This window comes from Dama dama, chromosome 30 (genome assembly GCF_033118175.1).
Source record: "Dama dama isolate Ldn47 chromosome 30, ASM3311817v1, whole genome shotgun sequence".
In the NCBI taxonomy this organism is placed as follows: Eukaryota; Metazoa; Chordata; class Mammalia; order Artiodactyla; family Cervidae; genus Dama; species Dama dama.
Genome location: NC_083710.1, coordinates 75768973 through 75792373, shown reverse-complemented (window position 1 = coordinate 75792373; position 23401 = coordinate 75768973). Strand labels below are relative to the sequence as shown.

Sequence of the window (23401 nt, the reverse complement as noted above, 5' to 3'; positions counted from 1 at the left end):
AGCTAGATTCATAAATCCAGCTTCTGATAGTTTAAAGCAATTTTGAGTGAAGGTGATTTTTCATTGTTTTGGGAAAATAGTAAATTTCTAATTGGTGTTTTCATGCTTAGTTCTTCAAGAGCAATGTTACATCTTAATGTATTGTTTTTCTAAAAGCATAAAAAATACATGATATTTTAAAATCTTAAATCTATTTTTCTTGTCTTTATGAAACGAAACTCAACTACTTTGATTCCAGAACTGACGAGATGATAAAAAGAAAAATCTGGGAGAAATTTGCCCAGTGCACTGTGCTAACCATCACACACAGGGTGAGCACCATTATTGACAGTGACACAATAATGGTAAGACCCTCATCTGTGGAATTTCTATTGTTTCAATTTATGTTCAATTTTTCAATGTATCCTTCCTTGTAAAACTTAATGAGAACTTCCACTAAGTTAATTTTTTTTCCCATTCCTGACATAGCTCAAGTACTTGAATATCCTTTCAGAATGTGCTATTTAATAATATATCAGGTAACTCCCTGTTTTCAGAATAAAAGTTTATTTGAATTGCTCTTTTTCTTTAAAATGGCAAACCGTGAAAATATTGCAAATCCAAGATATGGCTTCATATTTCAGAGTGATAGAACACAGTCATTTCTACTGTGTCACAGTCCTTTCAGCATTTTTGGATTACCTTAATTAAAACATTAGTGTTTCATTAGACTCTCAGGAGGTTGTTAGATGAGGCTGACGAATTTCTCAACTGTCGGGACATTCACAAGATGTGCTGTTGGAGGGGTCTATGAGGAGAAAGAGTGCAGTGAGAAAAACAAAGTATCTCAATGGAAAAAGTTGGTATAGGTAATTTGTTACATAGGAATCTGAGGGCTGGAAAAATGAAAGAAAACACTAGGGCAGTAATTTTAGGAAGCAGCTACTGTTCCTGGGGATTTGTCCTCTGACCTAAGAACTCAGAGGACAGGCCCTAAGAGTCAGTGCTCAGACCTCCAAGAAGCGGTGACTGCCCCAGGTTCTAGTCATATTTCTGAGGGAGCAGGATGGGGCTGGTTCTCCATGTGCTAATAGAAGCTGGGAGCTGGAGTCAGGTCCGACTGCTGAGGTGATGCTGCAGGAGTAGCAGAAACCAAGTAGACCATTATCTCTGCTCCTCACTTTCAGTCTCCCTCTAGTGCCCCCTACTGGCAGAACTTCACAAAGGAACCCGCCTGCAGTGCAGCAGACCTGGGTTCGATCCCTGGGTTGGGAAGATCCCCTGGAGAAGGGAAACGCAACCCACTCCAATATTCTGGCCTGGAGAATTCCATGGACTGTATAGTCCATGGGGGTCACAAAGAATCGGACATAACTGATCGACTTTCACTTTTCATTCAGCGGGCCAAAGAGCCTCTGAAATGTGACTTGCAGAAACCCAGACTCTACATCTCAGATAAGAGTGTAGAAAGAAAGGTAAATCAAGACTGAGAGACTGTAAATTAACAACTAGCAGTCTTTTACACAGTAGATCTGGACTCTGCACACACAGCAAGCTCCAAACTTTCATCTCTGGATGTCTATCTAGTATCTTCCTTCCTGGTTTGATGGGCTCTTTCTTCTTTAGTAATTTAATATTTCCTTCCTTGGCTTTCTTTTCTTTTCTTTTCTTCCTCTATTACTTTTCTCTCTCTCTCTTTTTTAAAGTTCTCTCCTTTTTATTTCCCTCTGTTGCTTGCTGAGGTTCAATAAATGTTAAGGTATGGCTTCACAAAATGATAAGGAAAGCATCACTCAAAAGGTAAAACCTTTGGCTGCATATAATCCCAGAGTTATATGATTTTCCATTACTAAACAGGTCGTGGAAGTCACTCAGTTGTGTCCGACTCTTTGCAACCCCATAGACTTATATATAGTCCATGGAATTCTCCAGGCCAAAATACTGGAGTGGGTATATGTTCTCTTCTCCAGAGGATCTCCCCAACCCAGGGATCTAACCCAGATCTCCTGCATTGCATGCACATTGTTTACCAACTGAACCACCAGATCATAATTTGTGATAAAAGGTCAGTAATACCCAAACTTTCTTATGTCCAACAATAATGGAACTGTATCTTTTGACTTCTTGGACAGTTTCTGGAATATCACCTCCCACCCTATTTCATGTGCATTGTCAGACAGGACTCAGCACTGAGGCACTGCCTGTATCCTCACTCCCCTGAGCTGGATGTTTACAGGCATGAGCTCTGGGGAGGTAGATGACAGGAGTAGGGAATCCCAACCAAAGGGATGCTATAGGCTCTGAGCAGTGTGTCTGGTCATCTGGACTAGAACATCATAATAGGAAGCAGGCTTATCCTGCAGTTTTGGGAAGGACCAGGTGTCATTTCAAGATGGTAGGACAGTGACTCTTAGACTCCAGTGATGTTTAGTGTGTAACATCCTTAGGCCTTCATTTTGTGTTCTTGAATGCTAATTGGAAAAGTAACCTTTTCTTTCTACTTTTTACCTGTCACTTTGTTGGTCTCATCTGTCAGCATTGTATTTGCATACTGTTTCCCCCAAACATCCTTGTTCCACAGTAAGTGAGTGATGCTGTGAACTTTACCTGTTTCAAGCCCTTTGTCAGGCTTTTCCTTCACCCTGTCCTGCCCTCCACCTCTCCCTGCAGCCACCCCATTATCACTGATGGCACCCTGCCAATAAACACAAATCATATTATTTTGCAGTGGGTTAATTTAATTTTTATGTCTAGGACAGCTATCTGGGTTATCTGCAGAGACAAAGATCTGATAAACACATCTTCATTGAGCTTATATAACTGACTGACTCAGCCAATGTAATCTATTTTTTCTTAACGTATTAGAAAGTGACAGGCAATATGACTGTTTGAGAAGTGGTTTAGTTTATGGTTTAACTTGGACTGCAGGAAGAGTAGATTACTGGAAACTTTTAATTACAGTATTAAAGGGTGTTAAGATAAAAATTCAAAACTATAGCCACTTTTCTGTATATAAGAAAATTTTTGGTTGCTTTATATTTATTTCTTTTTTTCTGAAATATCTTGAATCTTTGACCAAACCAGTAAATGTACAAGTTAAGTTGGTAAAATTCTATTCCTGGCCTTTTTTCAGTCTATGCCCCCTGATGCAGCTCTTGTAAGTCCCGTGATGTGAGCCTTGGCCACACTGCATTCTTGCTTCTCTCAAGTCTCCCTCCACTCTGACTGCCCGTTTTCTTCTTTCTCTTTCTCAATATTTGACAGTGAATGAGTTTCAAGTCTCCATCCTCAACCTTGGCTTGTCCCTCCCTCATTTCCCCTCCCACCGCCCCCCCCCCCACCTTGTCCACAGTCATCAACCTGAGGCATGTGCTCTTCCAGGTCTACATCCCTAATCCTCTCATCCCTGTGACCCACTGCTTTAGCTATTCTCATGCCAGCTATACTCTTTTCTCCCTTGATCTCACCCTACAATCTTGACAGACTACACCATTGGGCAGTCACTCATTCATGCCCTAAATTTAATTTTCTTTGTATTTAACCTTCAACCAGCATGTATCATGTACCTGTTACATTTCATGGTCAATGCCAGAGCCCTGAGATGTAACAGTGAACAAAAGAAACCACATAACCCTGCCCTTCAGGAGCTACCAGGCTCACCTCCAGCCCTCTTAGCCCATGTTGTTCCCTGTGTCTGTAATGACCGCTGTCTACCCACCACCCCTATTTCTGCATGTTCACATCTATTCATTCTTCAAGACCCAGTTCACTGCCCTCTGTCCTCCTTGAAGCTTGTCCTCACAACCTCTGACCAGAAGTAATGTGTTCTGCTACTAATTATTGTTTTTTTTTTTTTTTTTTTCTTGCAGTATAGAGGATTTTCTTCCCTGTCTCCTTTCAGTATCAGCTTCCTAAAGGCAGGGGCTGTAACTTACTTGTGTTTGCCTCTTCCATAGCATCTAGCATAATGTCAGGCAAGCAGTTAAATGTTCAATAAATGTTTACTGAATAAATTCAGAAACTAATGAAAATTTTCATTTACTAATGAAAAAGCATTTTCCTTAAATGAATTTTGCTTTGTGTTACTCTTTATTTAATTCTGAATGTTAAATAAAATTGATTTTCTTCTTCTCTAAGTGTATACTAGTCATACAGTAAATAATTTGAGCCTGAGTGTAATACAATTGCAGTGGACAGTAGACAGGGGAAGTGTTTCTGTTTATAGGCATGTTTTCTTAAATTATATATAAAGTTATATAAAGTATTATCCATATGGAAAGTATTTTAGAAAATTGAATGTTACCATTCTCATCTCCCTTATTTTACATCTGATAATAAGTTGCCTAACAATGTCTTTCACTGGTAACTCACCTGGTGATGAACAAGTACAGGTTCAGACCTGAGTTTGAATTCCAACTCTGCCATCTACTGATTCTGCTGCCTCAGCCAAATTACTTAATTGCACCTTAGTCTTCATCTCTGGCCATGAGATTTTTTTTCTTTTTTAAAAATTTATTTATTTATTTTTAAATTGAAGGATAATTGCTTTACAGAATTTTGTTGTTTCTGTCAAACCTCAACATGAATCAGCCACAGGTATACATATGTCCCCTCCCTCTTGAACCTCCCTCCCATCTCCCTTCCCATCCCACCCCACCCCTCTAGGTTGATACAGAGCCCCTGTTTGAGTTCCCTGAGACATACAACAAATTCCCATTGGCTATTTTACGTATGGTAATGTAAGTTTTCATGTTACTCTCTCCTCACATCTCTCCCTCTCCTCCCCTCTCCCCTGGCCAAGAGAATTTTGATAGGCTGTTTTGCTTACAGTTGAATCTTCCATTCTAGAAAAGTGCTTTGGTGATAGATATTCAGTACTTAACTAGATGGAAGGATGGATGGATGGTTAGAAGGAAATTTTGTACCTTGTTCGTCTACTCTATCTTGAGAATTAACAGTGATAACTATAAAGCATATGACACAGTGAATGCTTAACTCACAGCTATTTTAATTTTCCTTTTCAAACTCAAGGATTGTTAGTTTAGTTATAGGATTATTTAATTGATTTTATGGTAGCCATGGTCTTTTGTTACATTGTATTTATTTGCCAGGGCATCCCTTCTCTTGAAACTTGTGAATTTGTCCATTTGCTGTTGTCTTAAAAATACAGTTCATTTTAAGATATTGTATTTTGCTTTAATACATATCAAAAGAGTATTAAAGAGGTGTATTGTATCTATTTTACACTCATAAAGTTTTATTTTACAGATGTTAAGATTCTGATAAGAATGCATTATAATAAACTGTCACAGTTCTATACCATCTCTCTAAAAATTGAAAACTCACTTATATAATACACAGGTATTAAATTGCTAATACTTATAAGGCTCAAAACATTTTAATCAAAATGATCTTTGTGCCATTTATACTGTTAATGCTATTGCATCTTAAAGCATTAATTTTTCCTGGCTTTGCATTTTTAGGTATTGGTTATTTCTGATAACTATTCATTTCAGTGACATCATGTGTCTTAGGCAATATGAGATAAAGTGGAAAAACTTACCATTCACTAAAATTTGAATAAATGAAGTAGAAAGTTGGGCAAATGTTAGTAATACTTTCTTCCAGTTTAAAAAAATATATATATGTATAATGTTTAGAGTCAGATAACCCATTTCCACCAACTCTGAAGTGGTGATTTTTAAAAGTTGCTGCTTTTGCAAGATGTAAATTTCTTTACTGTATGAAATAATTTTGTTTACTTATTTACGTAGACTTAAACATAAGTACAACCTGTGTTGTAAGACTGCATTATTTTCTTCAACATCAGAAGAAATGGTTATGCTCTATGATGTTTGATTCAGTAAAACTATACATTCAGTGCATGTGAGTTGCTATGCAAAATTATTGGATATTTTAACAATTATGTGGATATGGCAGATCATTATTCATGAACTCTTTTGAGAGAGCTGCCCTGAGTTATGATTCACAATAGTAAAAAAAAGATTAACAGGAGAAGGATCTTTATGAGACTTAATATTTCCAATTAAATATGATGGGATGGAGTTAACTGCAATACCTGGATGTGGAAAAACAACCTGTGTCCTGCTTAGAATTTCAGCGTATTTTCTTGAGATACATTTACTCTGCATGTGTGTGTGTGCTCAGTTATGTCTGACTCTTTGCAACCCCATGGTCTGTAGCCACCAGCCTACTCTGTGGGATTTTCCAGGCAAGAATATTGGAGAGGGTTGCCATTACTTCCTCCTGGGGATCTTCTTGACCCAGGGATCCAACCCATGTCTTCTGCATCTCCTGCATTGTTAGACGTATTCTTTATGTCTCACCAACCTGGGAAGCCCATATTTACTCTAAATGTGACCAAAATGAAGAACTAACTACCACTTGACATCAGAACTGTTTTCCTCAGTACATCATTTGAGCCAGTTGTTTCACACTCTTCTCTCCGAAACCATTAACAAAAGTCATTAATAAGTAGAAAGGCATTTAAGAGCACTTTCCTCTCCCTTTCAGTTTCCAAGTAGTGGGGATATTAAGGAGCAATAAACTGGCTGAAAGGCAGCTTAAGATAGAGAGGAAAAGAAGTAAAGAAAAATAATTTGTGAAACACTCAGCACTTCAGATTGGGCTGCCCTTGTGTGCTGTGTGGGCTGTGATCACTGGAATTTGGGGCTCAATTTCTTAGTTGCTTTAGTCTTATTCAAATAGAAAAGTGGATTTCTAGAGAATTCTTCCAAAGAGAGCAATTTCTGCTAAAGCTGCTTATTTAGCATATCTTTTTTTTCCATTTATTTTTATTAGTTGGAGGCTAATTACTTTACAATATTGTAGTGGTTTTTGCCATACATTGACATGAATCAGCCATGGATTTACATGTATTCCCCATCCCGATCCCCCCTACCACCTCCCTCTCCACCCGATTCCTCTGGGTCTTCCCAGTGCACCAGGCCCGAAGAGACACAGATGTACAGAACAGACTTTGGGACTCTGTGGGAGAAGGCGAGGGTGAGATGTTTCGAGACTACAGCATCGAAATATGTATATTATCAAGGGTGAAACAGATCACCAGCCCAGGTTGGAAGCATATCTTTTTGGCAGAATTTACTCTCAGAAAAATAAACTACAATCAAAGCCAACTTTAAGAAGCACCTTAACCTCTCTGACAAGGAATTCAGCCCCTCTTAGCAGCTGACATAAATGGAAGCATTTACGTTTTCCCCAAAATGTTACTCAGATTTTGTTAACCAACCTGAAAATAATTTTGCTGTGAGGTCACTGTCATCTGGTTTCTGTGACACCAACTTACTTTTTAAATACATTGAATTTTATTTTCTTGAATCAAGAAATTTCCCAATTCCATGTATCTGTATAAGTAGCCCTCCAAGCCCAGAGTCAAAGCGCTAAAACACTAATGATAAGAACCGTAAATGCTTTTGGCAGTATATACAGTTTTATAAATTGCTGAGTGCCAATAATCATAGTTGAAGGCTTTGATATTCTTCTGTTCTTATAATAATAATAAAAGGTCAGGTTAGACCTTTGTCTGCTAGTACAACAGAGTAATCAATTTAAATACCAGCCAGTCCTACCTCCCAAATAGATTGTCTCTGTTCTCCCTGTCCTGCCCCTTTCTAAAATATTGTTGGAGTTATAATACATTACTGCAAAGCATTGTGCACTAACAGGTTTCTTTCTGCTGACTAACAGGTTTTGGATTCGGGAAGACTGGAAGAATATAATGAGCCATATGTTTTGCTGCAAAATACAGACAGCCTGTTTTACAAGATGGTGCAACAACTGGGTGAGGCAGAGGCCACTGCCCTCACTAAAACAGCAAAACAGGTGAGCCCACTTCAGGAAGTTCTAATTACAGCTCCATGGTTCATTCCTTATGATCTGGTACTAGGGACCAGGCAACAATTTCTCTGTGCCCTTATAAGCCTCCAGAGACAAAGTTTCATTACTGAGTCTTAACATGTTGCAGGTTGAAGGCAGGTCTGCTGGGAATCTGAGGAAGTGGTGGGGTGGGGTCAGGAAGTGTGTATGCTCACATGTGCCTGAGAGAGATTTGGATTGGACTTCCTACACATTTGTACTCTGGTTTCATGTTCTCATGGAACACAGAAAACTCTCATTTTGCACACCCTTCATGTTTCATCCTGATAGGTACTCAGCACATTTGTAATACAAACACTATCAAGCAACATCCTGGAGGTGCTGAGGGTTTGAGAAAAAGAACATCGGATATTATTAATTGGACCTGGAAAGATTTACCAGGGAAAGATGTAGGTCATTTCTGTTTTTTAATCTGTAAAGAAAACTCCTACCTGGATACTGTCACTTGTTGAGCTATTTGTTTCCATGACATTATCCTGGGCCATTTTGGTCCTCTGATTGTTTTGGTCCTCTAGTCATGGTCAAAATGTTCCTCTTTTGGCAATTCTTGCTTGGTTGACTTCATGGCCTTGGGTTTCTTGGTTAAAATAAGAGGAGCAAGTAGAAACAGTAATTACGTCACTCCTCATTTATCAATAACAAAGAATGAACAATAACAAAGAAAGTAAGTTTCAGTCCCTAGCCACAGAGGGAGAAGATGAAAAGAACAAAAACTTTCATCAAATAGTTGCAGCACCTGGGTCCTGTTACAATATGATTCTAACCATGTGAAGTGGTAATATCTTGTAATACAAATGTGATAACTGAGGTCTGGTTTAAGAAACTTAGTCACTCTCATGTAGCCACTTGTAATTCTCTCTAAAACAAGGTGTGAGTGGAGTGTATGGAAGGACGGAGGAAGCAAAGGAAAGTCTGGTGATCTTGCCCGTTGAGATACATGCCTCAGAGTGGGATAAGGCTTCCAAATGTATGTGGTGAGGCTTCCTATCAAAACTGTATCTCTGAGCATTAAATTATGGGTATGTTTTTCTTTCTTCATACTTCACATTTTCTGAAATGATTTTGGAGCCCCCAAAAATAAAGTCTGCCATTGTTCCCACTGTTTCTCCATCTATTTGCAATGAGGTGATGGAACTGGATGCCATGATCTTTGTTTTCTGAATGTTGAGCTTTAAGCCAACTTTTTCACTCTCCTCTTTCACTTTCATCAAGAGGCTCTTTAGTTCGTCTTCACTTTCTGCTGCAAGGGTGGTGTCACATATCTGAGGTTATTGATATTTCTCCTTGCAATCTTGATTCCAGCTTGTGCTTCATCCAGCCCAGCATTTCTCATGATATAGTCTGCATATAATTTAAATAAGCCCAGTGACAATATACAGCCTTGACATACTCCTTTCCTATTTGGAACCAGTCTGTTGTTCCATGTCCAGTTCTAACTGTTGCTTCCTGACCTGCATACAGATTTCTCAAGAGGCAGGTCAGGTGGTCTGATATTCCCATCTCTTTCAGAATTTTCCACAGTTTATTGTGATCCACACAGTCAAAGGCTTTGGCATAGTCAATAAAGCAGAAACATGTTTTTCTGGAACTGTCTTGCTTTTTCGATGATTCAGAGGATGTTGGCAATATGATCTCTGGCTCCTCTGTCTTTTCTAAAACCAGCTTGAACATCTGGAAGTTCAAGGTTCACGTATTGTTGAAGCCTGGCTTGGAGTATTTTAAGCACTACTTTACTAGCGTGTGAGATGAGTGCCACTGTGCTGTAGTTTGACCATTGCTTGGCATTGCCTTTCTTAGGGATTGGCCTGTGGCCACTGCTGTGTTTTCCAAATTTGCTGACATATTGAGTACAGCACTTTCACAGCATCATTTTTTAGATTTTGAAATGGCTCAACTGGAATTCCATCACCTCCACTAGCTTTGTTCATAGTGATGCTTCCTAAAGCCCACTTGACTTCACATTCCAGGATGTCTGGCTCTAGGTGAGTGATCACACCATTGTGATTATCTGGATTGTGAAGATCTTTTTTGTACAGCTCTTCTGTGTATTCTTGCCACCTCTTCTTAATATCTTCTGCTTCTGTTAGGTCCCTACCATTTCTATGCTTTATTGAGCCCATCTTTGCATGAAATGGTCCCTTGGTATCTCTAATTTTCTTGAAGAGATCTCTAGTCTTTCCCATTCTATTGTTTTCCTCTATTTCTTTGCATTGATCGCTGAGGAAGGCTTTCTTATCTCTCCTTGCTATTATTTGGAACTCTGCATTCAGATGGGTATATCTTTCCTTTTCTCCTTTGCTTTGGGCTTCCCTTCTTTTCACAGCTATTTGCAAGGCCTCCTCAGACAGCCATTTTGCTTTTTTGCATTTCTTTTTCTTGGGGATGGTCTTGCTCCCTGTCTCCTGTACAATGTTGCAAACCTCCGTCCATAGTTCATCAGGCATTATGTCTATCAGATCTAGTCCCTTAAATCTATTTCTCACTTCCACTGTATAATCATTAGGGATTTGATTTGGGTCATACCTAAATGGTCTAGTGTTTTTCCCTACTTTCTTCAATTAAATCTGAATCTGGCAATAAGGAGTTCATGATCTGAGCCACAGTCACCTTCTGGTCTTGTTTTTGCTGAATGTATAGAGCTTCTCTGTCTTTGGCTGCAAAGAATATAATCAATCTGATTTTGGTGTTGACCATCTGGTGATGTCCTTGTGTAGAGCCTTCTATTGTGTTGTTGGAAGAGGGTGTTTGCTATGACAAGTGCGTTCTCTTGGCAGAGCTCTATTTGACTTTGCCCTGCTTCGTTATGTACTCCACAGCCAAATTTGCCTGTAACTCCAGGTGTTTCTTGACTCCCCACTTTTGCATTCCAGTCCCCTATAAGAAAAGAAAATATTTTTGGGGATGTTAGTTCTAGAAGGTATTGTAGGTCTTCATAGAACCATTCAGCTTCAACTTCTTCATTATTACTGGTCGGAGCATAGAGTTGGATTACTGTGATATTGAATGGTTTGCCTTGTAAACAAACAGAGATCATTCTGTCATTTTTGAGACTGCACCCAAGTACTGCATTTCGGACTCTTTTGTCAACTATGATGGCTATTCCATTTCTTCTAAGGGATTCTTGCCCACAGTAGTAGATATAATGGTCATTTGAGTTAGATTCACCTATTGCAGTCCATTCTAGTTTGCTGATTCCTAAAATGTCAACGTTCACTCTTGCCATCTCCTGTTTGATCACTTCCAATTTGCTTTGATTCATGGACCTAACATTCTATGGTCCTATACAATAATGCTCTTTATATCATCGGAACTTTCTTCTATCACCAGTCACATCCACACCTGGGTGTTGTTTTTGCTTTGGCTCAGTCTCTTCATTCTTTATGGAGTTATTTCTCCACTTATCTCCAGTGGCATATTGGACACCTACCAACCTGGGGAGTTGATCTTTCAGTGTCCTATCTTTTTGCCTTTTCATATTGTTCATAGGGTTTTCAAGGCAGGAATATTGAAGTGGCTTGCCCTTCCCTTCTCCAGTGGACCACATTTTGTCAGAACTCTCCACTATTACCCATCTGTTTCGGGTTTCCCTACATGGCATGGCTCACAGTTTCATTGAGTTAGACACTGCTGTGGTCTATGTGATTAAATTGGTTATTTGTATAAAATCATTTGTATAATATTTATAGTATCCCTCAAAGTAAGTATGTTCCAGTATCTAACAGTATTTCTATATGTGAGATTTATCTAAAATGTATCCTTATTTCCCTCTGTCACTGTTTCATCTTATTCCCCCTCTTTAGAAATGAAGAAATGAAGAGCAGAACTTTTCACTGTTCATAGGGTAGGATATTGTCCAGGGTCAAAGAGCTGGCTGAAGAGTTGGTAGAGTTTGAGTTCAAATCTAGGTTTTGTTGTTTTTCAGTCACTCAGTTTTGTCTGACTCTTTGTGATCCCATGAACTGCAGCATGCCAGGCTTCCCTGTCCTTCACTATCTCCCTGAGTTTGCTCAAACTCATGTCCGTTGAGTCAGTGATGCCATCCAACCATCTCATCTTCTTGTCACCCCCTTCTCCTGCCTTCAGTCTTTCTCAGCATCCGGATCTTTTCCACTGAGTCAGCTCTTAGCATTAGGTGGCTAAAGTATTGGAGCTTCAACCTCAGATTCAGTCCTTCCAATGCATATTTAGCACTGATTTCCTTTAGGATTGATTGGTTTGATCTCTTTTTTGTCCAAGGGACTCTCAAGAGTTTTCTCTACCATCACAATGTGAAAGGATCAGTTCTTCTGCACTCAGCCTTCTTTATGGTTCAACTCTCACATCTGTACATGAAGACTGGAAAAACCATAGATTTGATTATACGGACCTTTGTTGGCAAAGTGATGTCTCTACTTTTTAATGTGTGGTCTATCTTTGTCATAGCTTTTCTTCCAAGGAGCAAGCATCTTTTAATTTCATGGCTCAGTCACTCTCCGCAGTGATTTTGGAGCCAATAAAATAAAGTCTGTCACTGTTTCCATTTTCCCCCCATCTATTTGTCATGAAGTGATGGGACAAGATGCCATAATTTTAGTTTTGTGCAAATTGAGTTTTAAGCCAGCTTTTTCACTCTATGGCTCAGCTGGTAAAGAATCTGCCTGCCGATGCAGGAGATACAAGAGACCCGAGTTTGATCCTTCGGTCAGGAAGATCCCCTGGAGAAGGAAATGGCATCCCACTCCAGTATTCTTGCCTGGAAAATTCCATGGACAGAGGAGCCTGGTGGGTTATAGTCCATAGGGTCACAAAGAGTCGGACACGACTGAGTGGGCATGCATACATACCTTGGTATCTCAGATCTTCCACCATCATCAAGAGGCTCTTTAGTTCGTCTTTGCTTTTGGCCATAAGGGTGCTATGATCTGCATATCTGAGGTTATTGATATTTCTCCCGGCAATCTTGATTCCAGCTTGTGCTTCATCCAGCCCAGCATTTCACATGATGTACTCTGCATAGAAGTTAATATTGCAGGGTGACAATATATAGCCTTGATGTACTCCTTTCTCAATTTTGAACCAGTTTTTTGTCCCATGTCCAGTTCTAACTTTTACTCCTTGACCTGTAGGTCAAATCTAGATTTAGGGACAATGAAGTCTGTGTTCTGATTTTTTCCTAGGTGCTTATATTGTATACAAATATACAGAAGCAACACTTGAAGCTCTATATTTATTTATGACTGAAATTCATAGAGTGTTGTCATCCATTAACGTGTCTCCCCTCAGAGTTTCTCTTCTAAGACCTGATAATTATTTGTAATTCTCTAAAACACAGTCACAAGATAGCCTGAAATCTCTCAAAACCTTTTGACCTTAGGCAATTCATGTCAAAGAATGGTGTCTTCACCTATGCATCAAAGTCTTCATTTTAAATATGTGTTATCATTATATGTTATCAAACATTGTGTAATTAGAAGTAGATCACACAATTTTAGGTGTGATCTAATTCACTTAATCACAATTCAGCCTCTGCATTTTACAGATGAGGAAAGTAAGACCCCTTAGAAGGAAAATGGCCCTTTATATACAAAAAGTGTTATACTAGTTTGGAGCAGACACAGAATTAAAAATCTGTTCATTCAGTAAATGTTTCAAATCAAGTGTCACATGCATACAAAAATAGACATAGGTCATAGAATTAGAAATCTGTGATTCCTGGTCTAGTAAGCCTGCACCTAATTTAACAATGTTAGTGGTAAGTTACATTAGAGCAGCTCTTATCATTTGTTTTGCATAATTCCCACATGTATGATTTCACTTTCTTCTCATGTCATTCCTTTTTTAATTCCATGTTGTGGTTAAGGAGATTAACTCAAGGACTCACCTAAGGTCACAGAATTAGTTCAAGGAGCACAGAAGGAGGAGGAGGAGGCTGAATGCCACCCTAGGCATTGTGTTCTGTGTTGAGTCTGAGAGCAGTGTTCCCTTCACATGATTTCCAAGGCAGGGCCATCACCCAAGTTCACAAGGTGACAGAATTTCACTCTCAGATTTCAGTCCTGCCACAGGCTCAAGTCATCTCTATGGAAAGACATAAGGAAATACCAATCTTGATTCCCATTTCAGTTGAATAAATTTTTGACACTATTTCTGCATATGCTCGGTCCTCTTAAAAGAACAAGTTGTCAGATTGTCAGCTCCTTAAATGTGCAAGCATCAGGTATCAATGCATCATTTACCATTGCAACTCTGGGAGGATTAGCCTAAGACAACAGGATTTTCACTCTAACAGAATAGAATTCATAATCAAAAGAAAATTCAGCACCTGGGAAAAGGTGCTTCCAAGTCACATTTTCTTGATCATGTAGTTCTTCTCTGAAAATGTTGGTGCAGGCAAGCTGCATCATGATTTACCCTTTGGGATGATCCATGAAATAGTAGAGAAAGTACCATTTAGCTCCATAAAGCTGAAGGGTGCATTAGTTTGCTAGGGCTCCCATCCAAAGTACCACTGAGTAGGCAACTTAACAGAAACTTATTTCCTCATAGCCCTGGTTACTGGAAGTCTGAGATCGAAGTGTCAATAGGGTTGGTTCCCTGAGGTCTCTCTCCTTGGCTTGGAGATGCCATCTTCTTTCTGTATCCTCACATCCTCTGTGTGCCTGTGTCCTAATCTCCTCTTCTTACAAGGACTCCAGTCATAATAGGTTAGGGCCCACCTATATGACTTCATTTTAACGTAATTTCCTCTTTGAAGACCCTATCTCCATATATGGTGATATTCAGAGGTACTGGTGTGTTTAGAACTTCAACATATAACATTGGAGGGGACACAGGATGGCCCATGATAAAGGATCAATGCTTGTCATTGATTTTGTTCTGTCATGAAGCAGACCTGATTGAGGTTTTTTGAAGTTTCTTTGTTACCGGTGTATAACAGAGATGTCCTTTTGTCTATTCATGAAATTGCCTGATACAACTCAAAAGCAATAAAATCCCAGCATCCTATATATAGGAGTCTGTAACAGTTTGAGTAGGTGGAGGAGGCACTTAGCATCCACATAGCCTTGTGTCCCGCAAAGGTTTCTGAGCCTCAGGACCTCACCTGTGTGCAGGGTAGGAATTACAGCCCTGCCGGATCCTTCACCTATTACAGGGATCATATGAGAGAGCACCTGCTTAAGTTCTTTGAGAATATTGAGCATTTTAAAATACATAAAAGTGGGATCATTTTTTATAAGTCGATAGGCTGCTATTGTTTAGTTTCTAAGGTGTGTCTGACTTTTTGTGACCCTATGGATGGTGTAGCTTGCCAGGCTCCTTTATCCATGCAATTTCCCGGAGAAAATGCTGGAGTGGGTTGCCATCTCCTTCTCTAGAGGATCTTCCAGACCCAGGGATCAAACCCCCTTCTCCTGCATTGGCAGGCAAATTCTTTACCACTGAGCCATCTATGTTTCCCAGTGCTCTCATGGTAGTTAGGTTTTTATGTACAGATTCTGCAGTTTTGGCTTTCATTTCCTCTTTGGCCCAAAAATTCTTTGAGAAGGAGATCTTTAAGATTTCCTGGGGATAGAGACTTTTTATATTTATTTGTTTCCTACTTTACTCATTATTTTACTGATTTCATTGTCTTGTGATGAAAAAAAAAAAAAAAGTTCTCTGTACTATTTATACCATAAACAGTATTTATTAATACTTTTTTGTGTTCTAGTATATAGGTTATTTTGTGAATGTTCTTAGGGCATTTAAGATGATAGGCTATTGTCTGTTTAAGTTATAGTGTTTGTATGGCAAAACCACTACAATATTGTAAAGTAAGTAGCCTCCAATTAAAATAAATAAATTAAAAAATAAAATAAAATAAACAACAAAAAAGTGACTTTATATTTTCTCTATCCTTATTTATTTAGGTCTATTTGTGTGACTTGGGCTTAGAGAGGTGAATTAGTCTCCATATTGCATGAAGTTTTACTTTGTAGTTCTTGTCATTTTTATTAATTTTGCAGTTGGGATTTTTCAGTCCACAGACATTCATGCCTTTAGTTTCCACTATGAATTATATTTTCTGCTATTTTAAGATGCCTTTATTTCATTCATTTAATGTTCCTGGCCCATAATCCAAGCTGGTTCAAAACTGAAATTGACTCCCCTGTTTTAATTTTGTTTTCATTTGTCTAATATGCCTTTGACATGACTGAGCAACTGAACTGAACTGAATATGCCTTTGATTGTCTTTTAGTATCATATCGTAGATGTGTCTTCTACAATAATTAAATTTAGCTTTGAGATTTAATCTTTGCCCTTATAGGTATGTTTTATTTTAGTTCTATTATGCTTTCAGTTTTAAGTGTTCTTTTTTAAATAAAAAAAAAAAACCTTTTAATTTGTAATTCGTAATTTTTGTTTTGTGTTCATTATTTTATGTGTGTTGCTTTAGTATCTTCTGCTACTCAGTCGCTTGGTCATGTCCAACTCTTTGCTACCTCATGGACTGTAGGCCTCCAGGCTCCTTTGTTAATGGAATTCTCTAGGAAGAATACTGGAGAGGGTTGCCATTTCCTCCTCCAGGGGATCTTCCTTATCCAGGGATTGAAGCCACATCTCCTGAGTCTCCTGCATTGGCAGGCAGATTCTTTACCACTGAGTCACCTGGTTAGCCCCATTAATATCTTCTTTGAGTACTTTATTTCTTTATTATTACCTCCATCTAATAAATACTGACAGCGTATTTCTCTTTTCTCCATTCTACCACCAAATTTTAATTGTTCAATGGGTTTTTCTTCTACTATTTACCTTTAAGTCTTTAAAAATATTTAATTCTCTATTATTTTATATATATGATTCAAATGATACTTTCCCCATCTTTAGTTGACTAAAGTATGTCCTCTATTATGATATTTGTCAAACTTTGAGTTGTGATTCATTAGTAGTGCTATGAAATCCATTTAGTCATGATCAGCATGTTTTAGGAAATGAAACAGAAAAGAAAGGAATGGAATAATAAAGGACAGTTTCTTTTCTGGTAGCAGGAAATGTTTCATGAAATTTCTTTCAGGATAAACATAGATATAGATAGTGAATCTGTTCTGGGACTCAATGTAAAGTTAAATGTATTTATTATTGTGGGTGGCAGTAGAAATAAACAGTTGAAAACAAGGCTCTATACATTTTAAGGGATGATCTATTGGAGTTAGAGTCTCTAAACTATTGTAAATAGAGTTAATACTTGAACAGCAAAGGTTTGAACAACATGGGCCCACTTACAGTGGATTTTTTCAATAAATACGTGCTGAAGTGCTACACAATCAACAGTTGGTTGAATTTGTGGATACAGAGGGATGACTCTAAAGTTATATACAGAGTTTCTGTTCAGAAAGTCAGAGTTGTACAGATTGTTCAGAATGTCAGAGCCCCTAACACTCATGTTGATCAAAGGTCAACTTTATGAAATATTTATCTGCTGCATCTCTGATTTAAAATAACTTGATCATATTTCCTGGATTCTCAAAGGATTCTTTCTCTATTTTGAAGGTCGTTAGTTTTTCCTAGGGCATCGTGTACTCTTCTCTACATTCAAGTCTTTTATTTCTGGAAGTTTGTTTGAATTACTATGTTTGAATTTGTTTTATTTAATCAGACTCTCCTCTTTACAAATATCTATAATATACATAGTATCTGTCCTTTGTCTATTTTATAAAGTTATTATCTCCATAATCCTTTAAAAATTTTTATTAGTTTCCACTATTTCCCTTGCATTCTTACTCTTATCCTTCATGTCTCATATTGCTTTTTCAGCAGTGACTAATCTTTTTTATGCTGCCTTTTAGAATGATCATTTTGTTGATGTTTTCATTTTTCTCTTCAATTTCACTTTTGGCCTCTATCAAATAGTGTTTCATCATCTTCTGTGGCTATGTTTTCTTGTACTCTCAGATGTCTGTTGTCCACAGGTTGATTATACTATGTTATCTTTGAATGTATTGCATTATATTTTTTCATAATTTTCATTTGTTAAGTATTTTTTCATCCAGCATATACTCATCTTGTTCTTTACCCTCATTTTTTTTTGTTTGAATATTTTACAGATCCTATGTGTACATGTGTGCTAAATCACTTAAGTCATGTCCAATTCTTTGTGACCCCATGGACTGTATCCCACCAGGCTCCTCTGTCCAAGGGATTCTCCAGACAAGAATAAGAGTGAGCAGCCATTCCCTTCTCCAGGGGATCTTACTGACCCAGTAGTTGAACCCACATCTTTATTGTCTCCTGCATTGGCAAATTATTTCTTTTTCACTAGCACCACCTGGAAAGCCCCTACAGATCCCATGCTACCTTTTTATTGTTGTTTTTCCTACTACTCACATTTCAGTTAAGTGAGTTTCTCCTAGATTATATATTTGCAGGATAGCTGTGGCTAGGGCATGATTTCAGGCTAAATGGAATTCTTTCTGCTTAGCAGAGAAGCTCCTCACAGTCCAGAAAATGAGTGTGTGAATATATGTATACAAGTGAGTGAGAGAGAAATTGAGAACACAAATCCACTTAGCCTGTATTTCTCTCTAGCTTGCGGAGATGGGCAGTCAATGCTGCTTGCGTTTCAGAATCTCTCTTCTCCTAGGACATTAGAGTGTAAATGCTTCAGACAAAGATGGTGGTTCCATATAATTCCTCATTGGCACAACTTAGAATTCATCAGTTAGTTGGAAAACTGTGCTGTCCCATGATTGCTGAGATCTGGTTCCATAGAACCAGCTCTCTGTCTTACCATAACCCTCTGTTAGTTCAGTTCAGTTCATTTGCTGAGTTGCGTCTGACTCTTTGTGACCCCATGGACTGTTGCAGCATGCCAAGCCTCCCTGTCTATCACCAACTCCTGGAGTTTACTCAAACTCATGTCTATTGAGTCAGTGATGCCATCCAACCATCTCATCCTCTGTCATCCCCTTCTTCTCCTGCCTTCAATCTTGCCTAGGATCAAGGTCTTTTGAAATGAGTCAGCTCTTCTCATCAGGTAGCCAAAGTATTGGAGTTTCAGCTTCAACATCAGTCCTTTCAATGAATACCCAGGACTGATCTCCTTTAGGATGGACTGGTTGGATCTCCTTGCAGTCCAAGGGACTGTCAAGAATTCCCCGCTCTAGCGCCGCTCCACAGCCCTCTGTATCTAGTTTCTTAAGACATCCTGTCCAAATATTTTGTCATTTGGGATTTCAAATGACTCCTAATTTCATCAAAGGTTAGGCTTATTTTTTAAATCTCCCAATACCCTTGCTATTTGGGCTTCCCAGGTGGCTCAGTGGTAAAGAATCCTCCTGCCAATGCAGGAGATACAAGAGATGTGACTTTGATCCCTGAATCAGGAAGATCCCTTGGAGTAGGAAATGACAGCCTGTTCCAGTATTCTTGCCTGGAGAATTCCAAGGACAGAGGAGCCTGGCCACCTATAATCCACAGGGTTTCAAAGTCAGACACGACTGAGCGACTGAGCATACACACACATCCTTGCTCTTTAGGATGAGTTCTGAAAGGATAAGACTTCCCTGGTGGCTCAGACAGTAAAGTGTCTGCCTACAATGCGGGAGACCTGGGTTCAATCCCTGGGTCGGGAAGATCTCCTGGAGAAGGAAATGGCAACCCACTCCAGTATTCTTGCCTGGAAAATCTCATGGATGGAGAAGCTTGGTAGGCTACAGTTCATGGGGTCACAAAGAGTCAGACATGACTGAGCAACTTCATTTTCACTTTCTGAAAGGATAAGAGAATAGAAAATTCATTATTGCATTAACTTAGAAGCAGAAATCCTAACTCTGTAGCCCTCTTTAACTTTGATAATATACCTGCCAGTATGTATACCTAAGTTAGATCTACTTTAAAAATGAGAAGTTTGATGGTTACTGGGATTGAACTAAGGTCTTGCAGTTCAGTGAGAATGAATCCTGACAGAATTCTACATATATTGAACCATGAAGTGATGACTTTTATCTATACAAGGAAGCTTTTACTGCTCTGTTGTATTTAGTAAGATCTAATTCCATGATGGTGGCTTTGTTTACAAGCTGGAGTTTAAATAGTAGACTTAGTTTCTATCTACATTGGAGCAACTATAATGAGCAAAACCAAGAGAACGAGAAGAGAGCCAAGAAGCCCATCACTGTCTGGTCTTATGTTCTGCTTGCCTAAATTTGAACTTTTTTTTTGCTATCATCTCTTTTAATTTTTCCAACTGTTTCAAACTGGCATTATTATTCCTCAGATGGAAAATATGAGATAGAGGGGCCTATGCAACTTCTCAAAGTCACAGAAGAGAAAGTGTTAGTAATCTTTTAACTACATTTCTGCCTACCTGGTTGTCATGTTCCCTCAGTTAAATGTGTCTTAACTTCACCTCTAGTCTTCTGTAAAGAAAAAAATAAAAATATTCACAAAAGGGCCTCTCAGATGTTTTGTTTTCATCATTCAAGCCGAGAGATGCTGCTATTAAGGGACCCCATCCCTGAGCAGCATCATAGTTACACCCTAAGCATAGCTCAGCCTGTTTTCAACCTGCACTTTGTAGACATCAATTAGTTCCTATGAGGTAGGCCATTGTTTCATTTCACAAATGAGGAAGTCAGTGCAGAGAAAGCTTAAGTGATTTTTCCAGAATAAGCAGTGGTCCCAGCAGAGAAGTGAGACTGGGCTTTTCCATCCCAGGTTCAGACCATTCACAATGACTCTGCTAACAAATCTTCAGTCATATCAAATCCCTTTATAACCCACCCAGTGAAAAAGATACCTTCTTTCACTTCTGTTGTCAGCCAGAGTATGGCCTACAACCATGACAACAGATAAGAGAAAGAAAGGTCAAATCAAGGATTTTATACACAGAAAGATCTTTTGCAATATTAAGTATAGGTATTTCAGACCATGAAGTGAGGGTAATTTCAGTTAAAAGTTGCTAATGACAACATTTTCTTCATAAAAACTTATATTTAGAAGTGCTATGGAGAAAGGAATCAGGTATTTTTGGAGGGAATGTGTCAAGCAATAGAAAATGTATTTCCTTTTGTTCTTTTGACTGTTTTTAGTTTTACCAAGAGAGTACGTAAATATATAACTCTACAAAATATGGTTAGCTTAATAAAATGGAGGAGGGAGATGATATGTAATTAGCTGTGCCACCTTCCCCCGACCCCAACCTTATTTTTAAATATTTCCGCTACAATGGAAATAGCCTCAGATTTTACTCAGTGGGGCCCAAACTTTCTTGGAGCATTTATATTTCTCCTTAACTTGTGACATTTAAATATATAGGGTGTCATATGCAGAGCCGTTTGGGGGTAACCTGTATGCAAGCAACAAGAGAATAAGTGCACTTACTATGAAAGTGGCTTCCCTGGTGGCTCAGACTGCAAAGAGTCTGCCTGCAATGCAGGAGACCTGGATTTGACCTCTGGGTCAGGAAGATCCCCTGGAAAAGGAAATGGCAACCCACTACAGTATCCTTGCCTGGAGAATCCGATGGACAGAGGAGCTTGATGGGCTCCAGTCCATGGGGTCATAAAGAGTACTACACGACTGAGCAACTAACACTTTCTTTCACTATGAAGGTAGATGTCTCAGTGCCTTTCATATGTGAGGTCCGTTATCTCTTGTGATGTTTGTTGACAGCATTCACAAATGTACCTGAACTCACAATTTATAAAACAGATCTGTAATCACATGTCTGAATGACCCAACTTCTGACATGAGTCGGCCTCAGATAGATGGTACATATTTTTGTTTTAAAGAATCAGACAAAATTTTTCACATTCTGTTTTTAGGGAAGTCGTTTTTCATCCAAACACATTTTGAGATAAGGCCTTACAAGTCTTGACATTATTTCAGTTTGTTTTGTGCATCTATCAAGAAACTGAGATATGATATAACTATTAAAAACTGATGATTGTGGCAGAGAAATGACAGCATTTCATTTCCTTTGTGTACTGATTATACATTTATCAGAAAACCTGTATCTCTTCCAGTTCAGAGAGAAATCGGTAACATTCGAGAACTCTAAGATCTGTCCTATTATTTGGTATCGTCTTGCGTTTTAGAGAAGTTGTTTGGTTGAGTCATTGTTAAAGCTTTTGCTTCTCTTTTCATTCTTGGGACCCACTATCCACAGATCACATTTCTATAGGCCCTGTAACTGCTTTGCCACACAAATTAAATGCCAGGATATTTCATACATATATGCCAGCATTTCAATGTTTGTCAATCAGAGATTATAAAATATAGAGATTATAACCTGATATTAACATCCAAATCTGTTGTGCTCATTTTATGTGTGAAAATGAGAAACCCTCCTGCAGATGCTATATTTCTCAGTCTGTCACCCTTTTTTTTTCATTTATTTTTATTAGTTGGAGGCTAATTACTTTACAAGATTGTAGTGGTTTTTGTCATACATTGCCATGAATTAGCCATGGATTTACATGTATTCCCCATCCCGATCCCCCCTCCCACCTCCCTCTCTACCCGATCCTTCTGGGTCTTCCCAGTGCACCAGGCCCGAGCACTTGTCTCATGCATCCAACCTGGGCTGGTGATCTGTTTCACCCTAGATAATATACGTGTTTCAATGCTGTTCTCTCTGAACATCCCACCCCCGCCTTCTCCCACAGAGTCCAAAAGTCTGTTCTGTACATCTGTGTCTCTTTTTCTGTTTTGCATATAGGGTTATCATTACCATCTTTCTAAATTCCATATATATGTGTCACCCTGTTTTTAATTTATCTCCAGACTTTGAATCAGTAAAAGGATTTTGCTTATCAATTTACTGTAGTGATAAAACAATCAGAATGATCAGAACTCAAGTGAATCTACAGGTTGTTTGGCATTAAGTCCAGCTCCACTGAGGGTTTTAATTGGGCTACTTCCTCCATAGAATAAATACAGCCCCAGTTTTTAAAAACTGTACCTCCAAGAGTAATACAGTTTGCTTCACATGAAGAAGTGAATCTAGAAATATATTGCCTTAGAAGGAGGACTTTAAAACTCTTATTAAACATGTTGCTCTTGTCTTTTTTCCCCTCAGGTGTACTTCAAAATGAAATAGTCAAATATTACTCACAGTTACCATGTGGTTATGAACACTTCCAGTGGACAACCTGCAGCCTTAATAATGTTTGAGTCAACACTGTGATTCTACCATGAGGTCAGGTCAATTCTGAAAGCATTTCTTCAATAGTTTTTGCACTGCATAAACTATACTGTTATTTTTTTACACCAGCAACAAATATTTACACATTACAATATATTAGTTTACTCAGACTTTTTTTCCAAGTTCACTCAATGATTTCAATCTCTTGCAAAAGGATTTATCATATTTATTTACATGTTATATTATTGTTTTTCCTTTTTTAAATTGGAGGTGCAGCCATCAAGGAAAGCTGTCTCCCAGGCTGTGTGCCTTAAGAGACTCCAGAGCCAAACTCATTTCCTAAGCTGCAAGACAAAGTTGTCACAGATGTAATTTTTTTACTGTTCCATAAATTACATG

The 23401-nt window shown here is 38.5% G+C and overlaps 1 protein-coding gene across 1 annotated transcript in view; it reads left to right on the top strand.

The window, feature by feature from the left end:
* LOC133049659 (ATP-binding cassette sub-family C member 4-like) overlaps positions 1-23176 on the top strand; it is a 204609-nt gene extending 181433 nt beyond the window's left edge. The window contains exons 29-31 of the mRNA XM_061133820.1: positions 239-344; positions 7708-7842; positions 22937-23176. Coding sequence (XP_060989803.1) covers positions 239-344; positions 7708-7842; positions 22937-22957 — 262 coding nt within the window. The 3' untranslated portion in view covers positions 22958-23176. The remainder of the gene's footprint in view (positions 1-238; positions 345-7707; positions 7843-22936) is intronic.
* Positions 23177-23401: the final 225 nt, after the last annotated feature.